Source organism: Octopus bimaculoides, chromosome 9 (genome assembly GCF_046866305.1).
Source record: "Octopus bimaculoides isolate indiv1 chromosome 9, ASM4686630v1, whole genome shotgun sequence".
Lineage (NCBI taxonomy): Eukaryota > Metazoa > Mollusca > Cephalopoda > Octopoda > Octopodidae > Octopus > Octopus bimaculoides.
Genome location: NC_142936.1, coordinates 33,105,916 through 33,122,562, shown reverse-complemented (window position 1 = coordinate 33,122,562; position 16,647 = coordinate 33,105,916). Strand labels below are relative to the sequence as shown.

General features: G+C 35.7%; 1 protein-coding gene across 2 annotated transcripts in view; it reads right to left on the bottom strand.

Moving 5' to 3' along the window:
- Positions 1–827: 827 nt before the first annotated feature.
- The window catches only part of LOC106869896 (mediator of RNA polymerase II transcription subunit 1), a 75,650-nt gene continuing 59,830 nt past the window's right edge, over positions 828–16,647 (bottom strand). The window contains exons 2-5 of one of the 2 annotated variants that reach the window (XM_089357361.1): positions 10,113–10,237; positions 6,833–6,933; positions 3,521–3,710; positions 828–1,167 (exon numbers count right to left, since the gene is read on the bottom strand). In XM_089357361.1, the coding sequence (XP_089213487.1) occupies positions 893–1,167; positions 3,521–3,710; positions 6,833–6,933; positions 10,113–10,237 (691 nt within the window). In that variant the 3' untranslated portion in view covers positions 828–892. The remainder of the gene's footprint in view (positions 1,168–3,520; positions 3,711–6,832; positions 6,934–10,112; positions 10,238–16,647) is intronic. The other variant, XM_052970565.2, reaches the window with a different exon arrangement.

The following is a 16,647-nucleotide window of genomic DNA, read 5'->3' as shown; positions in this document are numbered from 1 at the left end:
ACCCACTACACTCTCCGAGTGGTTGGCGTTAGGAAGGGTATCCAGCTGTAGAAACTCTGCCACATCAGATTGGAGCCTGGTGCTGCCATCCGGTTTCACCAGTCCTCAGTCAAATCGTCCAACCCATGCTAGCATGGAAGGCGGACGTCAAACGATGATGATGACACACACACATATACATGTATATATATATGTATGTGTTGATATATATATATATATATATATATATATATATATACATGTATATATATGCATGTATATATATATTTATACGTTTCCATATTCCCGAGCGTCATACTAATACATCCTTTTGTTATTTACACCACCTGTCCTCGTCTGTGGTTTTTTTTTTCATATATTCTCCCATATATATATATATATATATATATATATATACATTTCTATCTATATATATATGTGTGTATATGTATATATATGCCTGTATATATATTCTCATGTATGCTTATGTGTGTGTCTGTATTTGTACCCCCACCATTACTTGACAACCCATGTTGCTTTGTTTATGTTCCTGTGACTTAGCCGTTTGGCACAACACTCCGATAGAATAAGTACTAGGCTTACAAAGAATAAATCATGGGGTTGATATCTGTAACTAAATGTGGTCCCCCAGCATGTCTCCAGTCACATGACCAAAGCAAGCAAAACAATAAAAAAAACTATGCCATTTTAATCCCGAGCAATTCTGGGTATCTCTGCTAGTATATATATATATATATATATATATATATAGAGAGAGAGAGATATATATAGTACCTTGTTTTCTGTTTGCTACTAGAAACAGTTTCCCCAACACTATGAAACATGCTTTAAGATCAGAAATGTATGGATGCTAATAGGGGAAAATGTAAAATAGTAAAAATATGTTATTAATTTAAATTATTGTTGAAATGTATTTAATCTCACATGAAAATCTAGATATACATTTGATCATGTAGAAAAATATATTATTTGAAAGCCTCTCAGGTTTTGCAAAAATTTCCACATTACATATGCTAAATATTATGAAGAAAGATATTAAAAATGACAAGATAACAGATATAAAAGAATCACCTGTAACCATAGAATCTTGTAGTGGATGTTCAAATGATACATTAACTTGATGCAAAGACAAAGCAGATAACTCGAATACCAGTGCACTTTTAAGATCTGTAATTATAAAATTCAAAACATATGCAAAAGGTTCTGTTTCAATGCAGACATTTCAGAAAAATAAATCACAGAAAATTTTTAAAATTCGAATTGTTATAAGATATAGAAGTATATAAAACTTGGAAAATTTTGAAGTAAATTTTTTGGATTCCTCAGATTCAACATACAAATACATCTTTCTTGTATTAAATATAAGAAACAGTAAAAATTTCAGATATCAAATGCAAAATACGTTTATCATCTGCAATGCACACTTTCAGTCATATAACTGGCCCACTACCATTCAGGTGACCACATAAACAAAAGTGACTTTGATTTTAAAAAATGAGGCATACTGATATTGACACCAAACCTCATTCTGGCTTAGATGTGTTTAGTGAAGTGATTAAGAAAACGAAAGCAGGAAAATTTGAAAGTCCACTGGGAATAGCTATCAAGATGTCAGAAGTATCAAGTCATGTACCTACTATGCTAAGTATTCTCTTAGTTAATCAGGTAGCATTACCCTAGCAACTGACAAGGCAGTAATCATCAGAAATTGCTTTAAAAGGAATATGTACAAAAGATAGGCAACTACACAAAGCCTCATGTAGATGATATGAGTTTTGAATTAGATGAACTGGATTTTAGCAAAGCTATTACAAAACAGGTTTAGTGGAATAAGATGGAATATGGAATTGTAGTATTGAACTGAGGAGTCATATAGGCTAAATTTCTAGAGGAACAACACCAAGGGAAATTACTAGCTAAGAATAGAAAATATATTTTGAATTTATGTGACTCAATGAAGTCTTTTGAAAGGATTTCATGACCCACAGTCTGGTGAGAACTGAAAAACTATGAGTAATGACTAGCCAGGTATTTCAGCTAGTTATCACAATCATGTTTCTCTGCTTTTTCATCACCTTCTTTGTCTGCTCAAAGATCCTGTCTCCTTCAGAACTGCAACCTTTGTACTCCTCAAGTTTTTCTTCTACTTCTGGACCAGTGTCTCATAGTCATCATCTATTTCCTCAAGCTGATCCCAGCATTCTTTCCTAATGGCTTCCCTTAGCTGCACTTCCTTCACATATTGTTCCTGCGACACTAACTGCAGCACTTTTTTCTCCTTTCTCTCATCTGAAGTGTACCAATTGGTAGCCTAACAGTTGGAGGCGATGAAATAGAAGAGGTGAGCAGCTATGTGTGTCTCGGTCAAGAAGTGACTATGAGGTGAGATATGAAGAATGAGATCTCACTAAGGGTAAGAGCATTCAACGCCATGAAGGATGTGCTGAAGGTGAACCTAGACAAGGCAACTCACACCAATGTCTTCAACAGCACAGCCATGCTGGCAATGCTATACGCATGTAAGACTTGGGTCTTGATGGAGATCAACGTCTGCTGACAGTGCAGAGAGTCATGGAAAGGTTGATGTTGGGAATATCGCTAAGAGATCACACCTGGAACAAGGAGATCAGGGATAGAACTAGAGTGAAGGATATTGTTGTAGAATACTACCACAAAAAGCTACGATGGGCCAGTCATGCTGCAGGGTTCACAGACAATCGCTGGACCCGTGCAGTTGTCAAGTGGTACCCGCAAGAGCAGAAGAGGCCACTCGGAAGACATCCAATGAGGTGGGAAGACAATTTAAAAAAAAGGTTTGGAACAACGTGGAGGAGAATGGCAAGAGCATAAAGGGAATGGAGTGAATACCGTGCCCAGCAGAGCTGACTTGGCACCAGACAGCCTGGCTGATCCAGGTGATCACTATTATGTTTTTCAATTTCATTACTAGTATTTTTACTTTTGTTAGTGCCATTGTCAATATGCATTTTTCGTCTCTGCACCGTTTCCATCATCGAAGTGGAGTGATGTGTCTTTTGGAAACTGCAGAGTTACAGGTCATGGAACCAGCTGTACTCAGTGTATATTGATTACACCTCCATCTCATTACCCAACAATGTGCATGAGACTGTGTATAATCATCATCAACATCTCAATTTTAGCTTGATTTGTAACACCAACCACTTTACACAGTGGAACAGGTGCATTTTTTTGTGACACTAGCATTATAGATATAGAGGTTATTTTACCCTCTAAAAGACTACAGACTAACACTAAATAATCCTCTCAAACCCTACATTGTTGCTGCTTCATTAGCCAACCACTTTACAGCCTACTGAGTATGTGTTGTGCCACCAGCAGCAATGACGAAATGATGATACCAGACTAAAACTGTTATTATAATCATTTTGTTTCCATTTTTATATTTTCTCTTACAACTATGTAAGGGTTTTCTGTTTCTAGAAAGCAAGATAGAAGGCAAATCAGTTCATAGAGAAGTAGTATGTTGAATATATTTTACCTCTTTTGGCAGAAGGCCGGATACAACTGGTAATAGCAGTGTTAAATAGCATTTGCTGACGAAGATAAGACAAAATTTTAGGTAAATTGGTTGGATGAGTAAAAGGAATCTTTGATATAAGAACTCCCTCCTCTTCTATACCACTCTGATGACCACCCAAGAAATAAACATGTTGCTGATCAGGTAAAGTCTGAAACACACAAGTAAATAAATAAATAGAAATTTAAAAAAAAAACAAGTTTTTGTTTTATATAATATCATGTTAGGCAAGTGATTTAAGAATTTGAATATTAAGCATAAATTATTTCAACATTTCTCAATGGGGGTCTGTATCTTATACCCTTGAGGTATAAGGCATGGGGGTATTTGGAATTATGAGGTGAGCAATGAACAAAATTATATTACAGGAGAGTGTTTAGAAGTCTGTGTTGGGTAGTAAGCAACATTGTGTATAATCACCAATGAACTAAGGAGAAAAAAATTGATATTTTAATAAATTTGTTTTCATTTTGAAAATATTTAGTTTTAAAATGTTTGGATGTCTCAATGTACTATTAATAGGAAGATAGAGTCTATGCATTAAGACCTAGAGGTGTTTGGTATAGATCTAACATCTTTCTCATCATGGTTGTGTGAATTTTTCAATTAATTCTTTAGTATTCAGATTACTATATTGAATGTAATGCTTATTTATTCACATTGTTTTGAATTGATCATACATTATCTCACAGTTTTTAGACTTCAATGATACGATTATTTTTCGAATAACATTGTAGGGTAGGTGAGAGAACATAAAACAGGTAGAATATTTGATACAGCCAGTTTAAATATTAAAGGGTTAAATATTCTCTTGGGATGATGATGTAGAAAAATCCACCCACTCTGGGGTGAAGTTTTCTTTGGTGCCCTTTATTTTTATTACCAATTTCTTGAATGTAAGTGAATGGCTATTTCTCAAAATAAATTATCTATTTTATGTAAGAGCAGTAGCAACCTAGCATTTTTTTTATCATTATCAGTTGACAGGTCATTCAAGAAAATTAACACCTAATTTTTTTTTAGCCTGCACTTATTTCCTAAAACTTCAAACATTTTGGCACCACTGCAGCTAAAAGAACATAAGCTTGATCTTCCAAAGAACAGACAATCTTTTTAGTCACTTGTCAATAAACCAGCATGTGATTTGAATTGATGAAGTTTTAGGAAAGTCTAATTGCAGAATCAAGCATTTCAAAGTTATATCAAAGATAAGCACATTCCCTTCAACAACATGATAGTGTGCACAACTGATGATACACTTTGATAGACTGTCAAGCTGACCTGGTATCATATATCAAAAGGAAGTGCTTGATCTATTCACTAATCACACTGTAATTCATAGACAACACCTTGTTGTTAAGGTTAGTAAACAGTTGTTTTCAAGTCTGACCATAATAATATTTGCTGTTAAAATAAAAGCTTGGGTCTTAAGCACTCGGCTGTTCTGCCAATCATGGGAACAGAATGAAAATTTGGAAGCCATATTTCTCCACACTGAAGTTCAATGGCTGTCAATAAGATCTTGTTTGAAGTACTGTAAATCCTCAAGTATAATCCGCATTTTTCCCCCCAAATTTAAAGGTCAAAATCCCTAGTGTGTACTATATACGAGGTTAAAAATGAAAAATATTTCCTAAGCAATGTCTGAGTCTCTATTTGCTGTCCGGCAATGTTTATTCAGATGCATTTTGTGATGTTGGGCACGAAAACACCTTAAGCTAAGCCTGAAAGCAATGAAGTCATAAAAGAATCATCCATAACTTTCAGTAAGCAACATTTATTAAAATAAAAGTGTTGTATATCGTCTTCACTGGATTGTACTCAGGATGACGTTGTATGGAAAGATGAAATAAATGAAAGTGAATCTTCTGATGTTGACTATGAATCTGACGATGACGGAGATTTACACTACAATGATGCTGACATGTTTACGGAGGAACAAATGGAACAGTTATTTGATGCTGAAAGTGACGTTGAATTTTAAGGATTTGAATAAATGTTTTTGCTTTTGCTTTTGTAACTGATAGTGATAAATATGTAAAGGCAATTTACTCAATATTTAGTTTTCACTGACATTATGACTGTTATTTCTTTATTTTCTGCAAACAAAGTGCACAATAAAACTACACGTTTGCATTATGTTATATATACAATAATAATAAAGGACATTACCGTATATATGTTTACAAACCAAGAACGTTATATAGACCTCCTTGACTCAAGTTAGAGAAGGGGTGCTTATTATACACAAGGTTTAGGTTTTTCAGAGGTACATCCCCTTAAAAATCCCTTGCGTATTATACTCAAGGGCGGACCATACTCAAGGATTTATGGTATATCTGCCAGTTTTATGATGCTATTGTTGAACTTTTACTTGTAAACCAAAAATTCATTCCTAGTTTACTGGCAAGATAAACACCCTGAATTTGAAAATGCAAGGAAGTAATCTTAATCTCATACAAGTAAAACTGAACTGTTCAAGTGAAACCTTGACAGATGAGAGTTCTCTCATTTGACCAATGAAAAACTTCTAACAATTATTTAAACATGATAATCTCAGGACATACTTTGTACATTTACAACAACTGAAAGAATATTTTGAGATAGGATTTAATAACTGGATAAAAACCCACTTGTGTGCATAATAGAATAACAAAAAAAAAAAAAAAGAAAAAGACCACCATTAATAAAGATGACTTTTGAAAATCAAAGCTTCTGTGATATGTAGTTGCAAGGTAGGCTGAAGTATCCTATATTATGGATTAAAACCAAGCAATTTTTTACTGCTTTTCTATGCCTCCTATCTGACAACAAATGCTTTAGTGCAGTAAATCAAATTTTAACCAAGAAAAGAAACCAAATGGAAATAGTGCCATAGGAGGATTTATGATTTCTTTTATCAAATTTGAAACTTAATGTTGCAAAAATTACTGCTAGTCATCACCCCCAGAGATCATATTAATAAATGATGTATACAATTTTAATTATTTTTATTTTAATATTAATGTGTGTTATCATAATAATTCTTTTTTAGCTGACATCAATAAAAACTACTGATATAAATAAAATAATAAAATTGTTTACATGCATTTCAAATTCAATTCACTACTTTTATAACATAAGTGTAGAACCAAGTGATTTGGAGGGGACAAAGGGAGAGAACATTTGCAACAAAGGTTGGCCAGCATTGAATCATAAGATCCAGTTCAATTTTTAAAAACATAGCATCTTCAGGATTTATAAAGGGAATATAAAATATGAAACATTACTAACAACATAAAGCTCCTTTTTGTTAAATAATTGTTGACATGAAATGGTCTCAATCAACAATGATAACAGCTTCTTTCCTTCTGATATTCGTGGAACCTCCATATCTATAAAAGAACAACCATCAAAACAAAATTTTAATTTCTACAAATTTCTACCTCTCACGATAGTATAAATTTTACTAGTTTAAATATTATATCAGTAATTTCACACAAAGCCTAATTAAATATCTCCACCTCTTAAACAAACATATAATTAATTATTATAAAAATATTGTAGTATATTACTTTATTCATTTAGATGTCCAGTCAGTTCATTATAATACTGCTTTTCATAAATATTAGAAAGCAAATTTGGAAGATTTATTATCAATTCAATGTCCACTTTTTCCATGTTAACAGAAAGATATTAGACCTAGCTGGTCTTTCCAAAAAAAACAAAAAAACTGTTACATTGTTTTTTAACTTTATTTTTTGTAATCGATTACTGCAGAAAATGAATCGTTACACAGAATGTAAACAAAGAGGTTCCTCACATACTTGGAAGAAAGTTGGAAATCTGAACATTTTTAGGAATATTGTGTGTATGTGTGTGTGTGAACATCATTATTTCATGTCCATTTTCCATGCTGTGGAGTTGGAGAGTTTGGCAGAAGCTGGCCAGCTGGATGCCCTTCGTAATGCCAACCACTTTACTGAGTGTACTACGTGCATATTACGTGGCACCAGCATGAGTGCTTTTTATGTGACACCAACACTCATGAGCCCTCAAGAGAAGGATCTCTCAGCTAAGAGAGGGATGTAGAGGACATACCTGTATGTATGGATGGCCACAGTTTTACTTAGCTTGACGTGGTATCTCCAGCACAGCAAACTACTAAAAGTCTCGATCCCTTGTCATTTCTTCTGTGAGGCCCAATGTCTGAAGATCCTTCCTCACCACTTTGTACTATGTATTCCAGTGTCTACTCCCTTTTACAAGTTCCCTCCACAATTAGAGATCAGCACTTCTTTATGCAGCTGTCCTCATTCATATGCATCACATGGCTACACCAATCCAGTCTTCTCTCTTGCACACCACTTCTGATGCCACTTATCCTCAATTTTTCTCTTAAGATGCTTACACTATGTTGTACATACACTTACATTACTCATCCAGTTTTACTTAGCTTGATGTATCGTCGAGCATGCTGGCTTCATTTCTTTCAAGCCTTTGCATGTTATCTGCAGTTACAGCCCATGTTTCATTGATATGTTGCATAGCTGTATGTACAAAGGCATCATTCAATCTGCCTTTCACTCTTGGGCCTTTGTTACCAACAAAGGTAGTAGCTCTCTGAACTTTGCCCAGCCTGTTCTTATTCTAGCAACTACACTTCCTCCTCCACAGTTAACTTGGTCACTCAGGTAATCAAAGCTATCTGCTATTTCTAAGGATCACCTTGGATATTTGTGGTCTATTATCTATACATTCTTAAGAGTTCATTATACCTGCACATCTAGCACACATAGTTGTACATTCCTCATTGAGGAAGGACTTTGCATTTACCAGCATCTACCTATCCTTGTTTGTGGTGAGAAAGTAGTTAATCTGCATGTGCCCATCAGATTGATAGGGGATTAGGTGGCTGGCTGGCTGGTTATAAACACACACACACACACACACCATGCATGTGTGTGTATATGTGTCTATAATTGACAGAATACTGTGGTAGCCTGCATCATAATTATCCCCTCGAATTTTATATGCATATAGAAAATTTGAGGGGATGCTCCGGAAGCCAGTATGTTCCGCTGGATGTGTAATGTTAATGTGCATACCCGTCAGAGTGTAAGTATCTTGAGAGAAAAGCTGAACATAAGAAGCATCAGTTGTGGTGTACAAGAGAGACGATTGTGCTGGTATGGACATGTGGTGAGAATGAATGAGGATAGCTGCGTGAAAAAGTGCCACACCGTAACAGTTGAGGTAGGCCCAGGAAGACCTGGGCTGAGGTGGTGAGGCAAGACCTTCGAACATTGGGCCTCACCGAGGCGATGACTACTGACCGAGACCTTTGGAAATGTGCTGTGCGTGAGAAGACCCAGCAAGCCAAGTGAAATCGTTGCCAGTGCCCCTGGACTGGCTCTTATGTGGGTGGCACATAAAAGACACCATTTTGAGCGTGGCCGTTGCCAGTACCACCTGACTGGCCCTCGTGCGGGTGACACGTAAAAGCACCCACTACACTCTCTGAGTGGTTGGCGTTAGGAAGGGCATCCAGCTGTAGAAACTTTGCCAAATTAGATTGGAGCCTGGTGTTGCCATCCGGTTTCACCAGTCCTCAGTCAAATCGTCCAACGATGATGATGATGATGATGATGATGAATTAAAATTCAGGTTATCACATCATTAACACTTCATGTAGGCCAGCATAGTATTCCATTAACTATACACACACAATTAGTTAACAAGCAAAACACTGAGAGTTTTAATAAGTTCTATGAACATATATTGGGTCTCTTTTTATTAGCGCTATCATACAGGCCTGACACTGTGGTAAAGAAGTTTGCTTTGCAGCCACAAGGGTTTGGCTTAAGCTGATTTAAACCTCGTGAGTGAAAATCCCAAAAGAATCTGAACATAAGACTGTTATATACATAGGTGTACTGTCATATTTTATTTTTTGAATTTCTCACCAATGGAGAAAGAGCCTGTTTCTAACCAAGAAACTCTTTCATTGGAATTTAGACAGTATCAGACAGGGTACTCATGCATGTGTGTGTAACATGCACACATATTGAACTTCCTGATTGTTTTACATATTTTGATGGTACCTTGTTCTTTAATCTTCTGATTAGATTTCATCGTTCTGGTTTTCGAATCACAGCTTCCCAAGAATAGTACTGATAGTTAGTTATGAAGCCAAATTCTCCAATAATTATAGGCAAAAATCTAAGCTATATGTATATATACATGTGTGTGTGTGTGTGTCTCACACACACACAATCACACAGACTAGCTTTGAACCTTCATTTAAATTAGATTCAGTTTCTTTAAATTTCTCAAGAAAATGAAAAATTGTAAGCATTCATGATACTTGTTAACTTGAAAATTATAATTTTAATTTTTCATAGATAAAACAAGAATAGTTTCCTTGGGTGCATATATCAATGTTATGAAAAGAGTAGTTACCAAATAAAAAAAAGGCATAAACATAAAGACAAAAAGCTAAGATCATGCTGAACACCACATGGCAACACCACAATGCCACTAGCAATAGTTTTAATAGTTCTAAAATACTCACTTGTTATTGATTCAATCTTTTGCAACAATGAAGCCAGGACAGTGAGAGGTGTTCGTAGAGTCAGTACAAAGCAAGCTGGAAGCATACAACTGTTCATGTTGCTTAATCCTGAGAAAGATGGCAAGCTGTAATACAAAAATAAATGCAATTCTGGTATAAATTAAAGTAACTTTATTTCCATAAAAACAAGTTCTTAAAAATCAGAATGCTCAAAACTGAAGAGTCTTGTGAAGATAGAAAGATAATTGCAGTTAATGTCCAAATAAATACTGAATCTATATTGCATTTCATCAAGAGTGCTGTAAAATAAACTGCAACAAAAAGAAAATGAAATGAGATGTTTCTTTCCACTTGTAATTTATTGTCAAAATACTAAAAGCTAGGTTAATTGGGCTTTTCTCTGAGAGCTACACAGAATACAATCATCATCAACATTTAATATCTGTTTTCCATGCTGGCATGGGTTGGACAGTTTGACAGCAGGTCCACTGTCTGCTTTGGCATGACTTTTAAGACTGGATGCCCTTCCCAATGCCAACCACTTTACAGTGTGAACTGGGTGCTTTTTACATGGCACTTGCACCACTGAGGTCACCAAGTATCTTGCAAGACAAAGGTTTTTTTGCAGGAAGGGTGGTAGTGTAGGAAGTGGCTTTGTACCAGGTAATGAAAGATCCACTTTTAAGTGCTAATATTACCTTTTCGTATTAATATGGCTTCTGTTGCTACTAATTATTTGTGTGTGCGTGTGTGTGTGTGTGTGTGTATATATATATATATATATATATATATATATTTATTTATTTGGGAATAAATGATGGATTTTTTTCCCTTATGAGGTTTTTTTCATGCTAGCTACTTGGTAAATTCTTGTAAAAGAATTCATCCTATTATTGAATTATATATATATATATATATATATATATATATATATATATATATATATATATATATATATATATATATATATATACATATGCACACACACACAAAAAGAAATTATAACAATATTCCTGCCATGTACACTTGTAAAGCATCTTACTCTACATAATACAACCTTGCAGAATACACAAGAAAAAGTCATTTCAAGTGACCATCCACAGAATGCTTTCCTTTTCTGATGTTGGCATTCACAACATGCATTACCAAGTGCTTCATAGACAATCAGATACATCAATGTATGACAGTGAAAACATTAATTGACAACAACTCTAATAACAAAAACAACAAGAATTGTGCAGGAACGCGATAAAGAAGGGGTTCCAAAAGCTTTTCTTAAACTAGTACTTATTTTATCAATCCTGAAAGGATGAAACGTAAAGCCGATCTTGGCAAAATTTGAACTAAGAGCATAAAGATAAATGGAATGCCGCTAAGCATTTTACCCAATATGCCAACAATTCTGCCAGCTCACTGCCTTACTTTTTCTGAAATATTCCAAGCAATAATTGTAAAAATAAATCATTCTACAGGATGTAAACAAAGAAGAAAAACAAGATGGTTTGTGGTTTTTGATGTCTGGAGGAAATTTGATCTTTTTTTTTCTTCTTTTCTGCTATAAACATCCCTATGGTAATTTGTAATGCTAAAACCCATTGTAATGAAATAGGGAGGAACCTTTCAGTGACCAGAACGTTTTGGGTATGATGAAGACCTGAAGATATTGTGTTTTTTGAATTTGTATCAGTTCTTGCATGTATGAGACACAAGCAGCACAGTAATATGTAAGTAAGGAAATCATGATCTATTTAAATTAAGATCCTTTATCAACACAGTTCAAAGTACATTTTACAAACATAGGAGGTGACTGTCTATGGAGGTACGATAGATCATAATGTTTAGGTACATTTCTAAAAATGTATCTAACACACCCATAAAATGAAAGATCAAAGTTTGGACAATTAGTGAAGTAAGTACTGGGTGAAGTAAGTGCTGGATTTTGCTCTGGTTTAATTTTTATAGAGGTAAAAATTAATGACAGTTGTACAAGTCTAGGATCCAATTTGGAAATTATTGCTTTCATACCATAATCAGGGTTGCATATTATTTTTTTCAGTCAATTTGTGGTGGACTTAGAAGCTGTGGAAGCATAATATATATTTGCTACAGAGAATGCAAATAGAAAATGGTTGTTGTTAGACATGTGCTGGTTTGAAGTGAATGGAACTTGTGGAAGAGGGAAACCCAAGAAGACATGGGAAGAGGTAGTGAAAGTTGATCTCAAGATGCTGAACCTCACAGAGGAGATGACAAAAAACTAAGATGATTGGCAATTTTCTGTGTTCAAGAAGACCTCTTCGTCACAACAAATATGGAGTTCTAAAAATATTCTATCTATCCTTGTACTTCCTTGACCCTGCCCTACATCCATTCTGCTCCATCAAGCATTACCCACATCACCTTAACTCCTCACCTTTCTCTCAACATTCATCCTTCCTTGGCACATATATCTCCTAACTTTGTGCTACCAATTACTCCTCTCTCCACCCTCATTATCATTATTATCCTTTCCCCACACTATGTTCACTAATCACTTCCTTTCTGTGCCTCCAGTTATCTTCTCCCCAATTCCTCTGTCATACTTCTTAATACTTCTTATATCTGCTATCATTTCCAACACCCTTTCTTATCTGTTACCCTACCCATTTACTATAGCCACTTTTCTGTACCCTTACATCTCCTTCTCCATTACTCCTATGCCATGATCATCATCCTTCACTTTCCTGATTTATCATCTCTGAGTCACTTCTATCTCTTACTACACCCACTGCACCACCATCCCTGCCCAATTAACTACTTTTTTTTTTCCCAAACAAACTTTTTCAAAAGTGTCACAGAAGAAATAAATTGTTATGCCCAACAAATTATTACTGCTTATGGAAGTCCCAATCCATTAAGATGACCAACAGATACATCAGAAATTTGGGGTTTTTTTATTAACATAAATATAACGTTTGGTATAAACAATTTGCAAACTGTAGAACTACTGCATCCCAGATAAAAGGTATAGTGACCCTTATATATCAAGTATAATGCAGTAAAAAACCAGTATTTGAAATTAAATCCATATCTACACCCGAGAGATACTTTATATGTCCCCAGCTGGAATGAACAAGACTATGACTCCCTATACAGAATGCGCCCAATACTTGATTAACCTGAAAAATAATATAGCTATATGTCTGCAAGGAAAAAATCTCAGTGTTGATGAAGCAATGATAAGGTATAAGAGTAGGGTACAGTTTTGGCAATACATACCAGTTAAATGAACAAAATGGAGTATCAAGCTATGGGAGCACTGTGAATCAGGTACATGTTACTGTGCAAACTTTGCTATTTGCACTGGGAAAAAATACAACGGAGAGAGACCAAATGGATTGGGGTATAATGTTGTGTCATCGTTAACTGAGCCCTTTAACCATTAACAAAGACATTTGCATTTTGACTATTTTTTTCTTCAGTGGTTTTGGCAGACATCTTGGTCTTGTGAAAACGTATACTTGCAATACAATAATGGGCAATCACTAAGGACTACTCCAAGAAATAAAATCTACTAAACTAAACAAAAATGGAACATCATCCTGAAGCAAAAGAGGAACATGCTAGCCACAAGGACAAATGGCAAATTTTATTCTTGTCTACTAGTAAACAGCCACGTGTTGGTGCTGAAAGTAAAGCCATTATAAATATCTTGTACAATAAGCACATGAGTGGTGTTGACAAATCTGACCAGTGACATGCATACTATCCAGTTTGATGTTCTGGAAAGAAATGGAAGTACATCTTGTGGTTTAGTAAATTTAACATTTGTAAATTCTTTTATTGTGTATATGAAAAGCACAGTGTATCACCACCACCAAAGGACTACTGCCATGTGAAGTTTCAGGTTGAAGGCGCATATCAGTTGGGAGGGGGGGGGGGGCGCTGAAAGCACAGAGCTAGGAGAAAAGCAAAATTAACTGAGGTGGATGGCAACAGACAAAATGCTGACTTCTCTATCAGATAGAAAAGTTAATCCTCTAGTGCCGTGTGTGCCAAATTTGGCACATAGATTTTAGTGATCTCCAGCCAAAGGAAAAATAGTGACGGAGGACAAGAATACTTTTTAAACAATGCTCTGGAATGTGCTTCATGCTCTAACCACTAAACCACTGCAAATTAGTACCTCTGACACTGTGGGATGCTTCCTGCCTTTTCTCTCCTCTGCAGCAGCAATATGTATTTGCACTGATCCCACTTCCTATCATCACTACAAAGAAATGTCAGTAGTACCTCATATTTTACCTACATTTTCTTGTATTGGTTGAATTGACATTGCAATATTTGTATATAGTCACAATGTGTTATCTTTTTGATATGGCATCACTTCAAAGTACAAGTGCCTAATTTGGCACTATAGGCATAAGTGGAAAATGCAATGAGAAAAAACTCTTCTTCTATGTGCCAAATATTGTCCAACAGGTTTTAAGTGTAAAATTAGAATGATTGACTGACTTTTCTGTATCTTTCAGAATACATTTGTATTGTATAATGTGTGAATTTGCTTCCTTTAACCTTAGCATTTCATACTGCACCAAATTATTTGTTTCGTGCCGGTTATGAAGAGCTGCTTCTTTCTTTTTTAGCATGTCGACAAACGTGCCTGTGATTCACTTTGTCAACAGCTTGAAAGTAAAAGAGCAGGACAAGGCTGATGATAGAGTGTGGAAATTGAGTCCATGGCTAAGGTCGTTCAAGCCAATATCAAGAATATCACTCCTGAAGAACACCATTGTGATGACGAAATAATGGTTGTCTTCAAGGGGAGAGCAGCTCTAAAACGGTACATGCAAGGAAAACCTAACCCTTGGGGCTTCAAGCTCTGGCCTAGAGCAGGTGTATCAGGCATCCTGTATAACTTTGATGTCTATCAAGGTTTGGCTGACGTCAAGCACAGAGCTCCATCTGCACTGGGAATAGATGGAGATGTGGTTCTCCAGATGGTTGAGGGACTTGAGAGTGGGAAGAACTGTAAGATCTTTGCAGACAATTTTTTCTCTAATCTTTCTCTTGTCAAAGCTCTGAGGACCAGGTTCATGTTTTTTGTTGGCACATTTCGGGCCAACAGGCTGAAAAGATGTCAACTGAAATTAGAGAAACATCTTAAGAAACTCAGGTGTAGCTCTTTGGACATGAAAGTGGAGTTAGAGTCAAACATCATTGCTGTACATTGGTTTGACAGCAGATGTGTTGATACTCTGTCCTCATATATTGGACTTGAACCAGTAGACTAGGCTGAGCGATACAACCAGCTATTGTACAAGAGTACAACAAATTCATGGGGAGGATCTCCTTGACAGCACTGTACAAGTGTAACATGAAATCCCGTCGTTGGTTTATGTACATCTTTTACCATACACTAACCGTGACTGTTGTCAACAGCTGGATTTGGTATAAACGTCATGCGAGGTTGTTGGATTTATAACCAATGAAACTCAGTGTTTTTCCAAGGGATGATTACTGAAGCACTGCTGTCCATCAAGAAAGTCGGATACCCTTTATTATACACTGTGACACCACCCCCAGCAAAAATCATCCGTAGGAAAGCCCCAGTGGCTGGCATTTGCCTGAGTACACACCTGATCGACAGTGCTGCAAATACAAGGACTGTCAAGGACGCAGTCAAGTGAAGTGCTGCAAATACAACTTGTGGCTGTGCTTGGACAAAGAGAGAAATTCCTTCATGCAATTCCATGTTTTCAAGTGACATTCAGCGAATCAACTCAGTTTGACTGACATTGTATTAAATAGTTTATAAGTAACAGTTTTGCTGTTTAATTAAGTGCTAGATTAAATTTGTACTCTTTGAAATGTTTACTGAGATGCAAAGACCTATGTGCCAAATTTGGACCATTTAGCAAGTGTTCCTTAACAGCCTGTTGTGCCAAATTTGGACCATATCATATTTCATGACCTAATTATGATTTCAAAGGGAATCAACTTTTGTGTTGCTGGATGTATGAGCAGGTTCTAGAGGGCTAAATAGTAGGAAAAAGTGTCGAATGTGCTCATCCCTCTCCACCCACACTGAAAAAGTTGAGTATAGCATAAAAATACTTTCTTGATTGACAGAATGCCATTTTGATATATTGTACACCTTTGAGTACAAATAATATGTGAAACTGGAAAATATATATTAATTTTCAGTATGTGACACACTTGTATTCACCTGTGTCTCACATACGAGCCTATATTATTGGACACATTCTTTTATATAAATGTACTTTTTAAATTGCAAATATTATATTGAATAATGAAAGAGTTTTATTCTTTATTTTCAATGAAAATTAATGGAATACAGAGTAAGAATAACATCTTGTCCTGATTATACTTGCATTTTAATTTATCATCATCATCATCACCATCATCGTTTAACGTCCGCTTTCCATGCTAGCATGGGTTGGACGATTTGACTGAGGACTGGTGAACCAGATGGCTACACCATGCTCCAATCTGATTTGGCAGAGTTTCTACAGCTGGATGCCATTCCTAACGC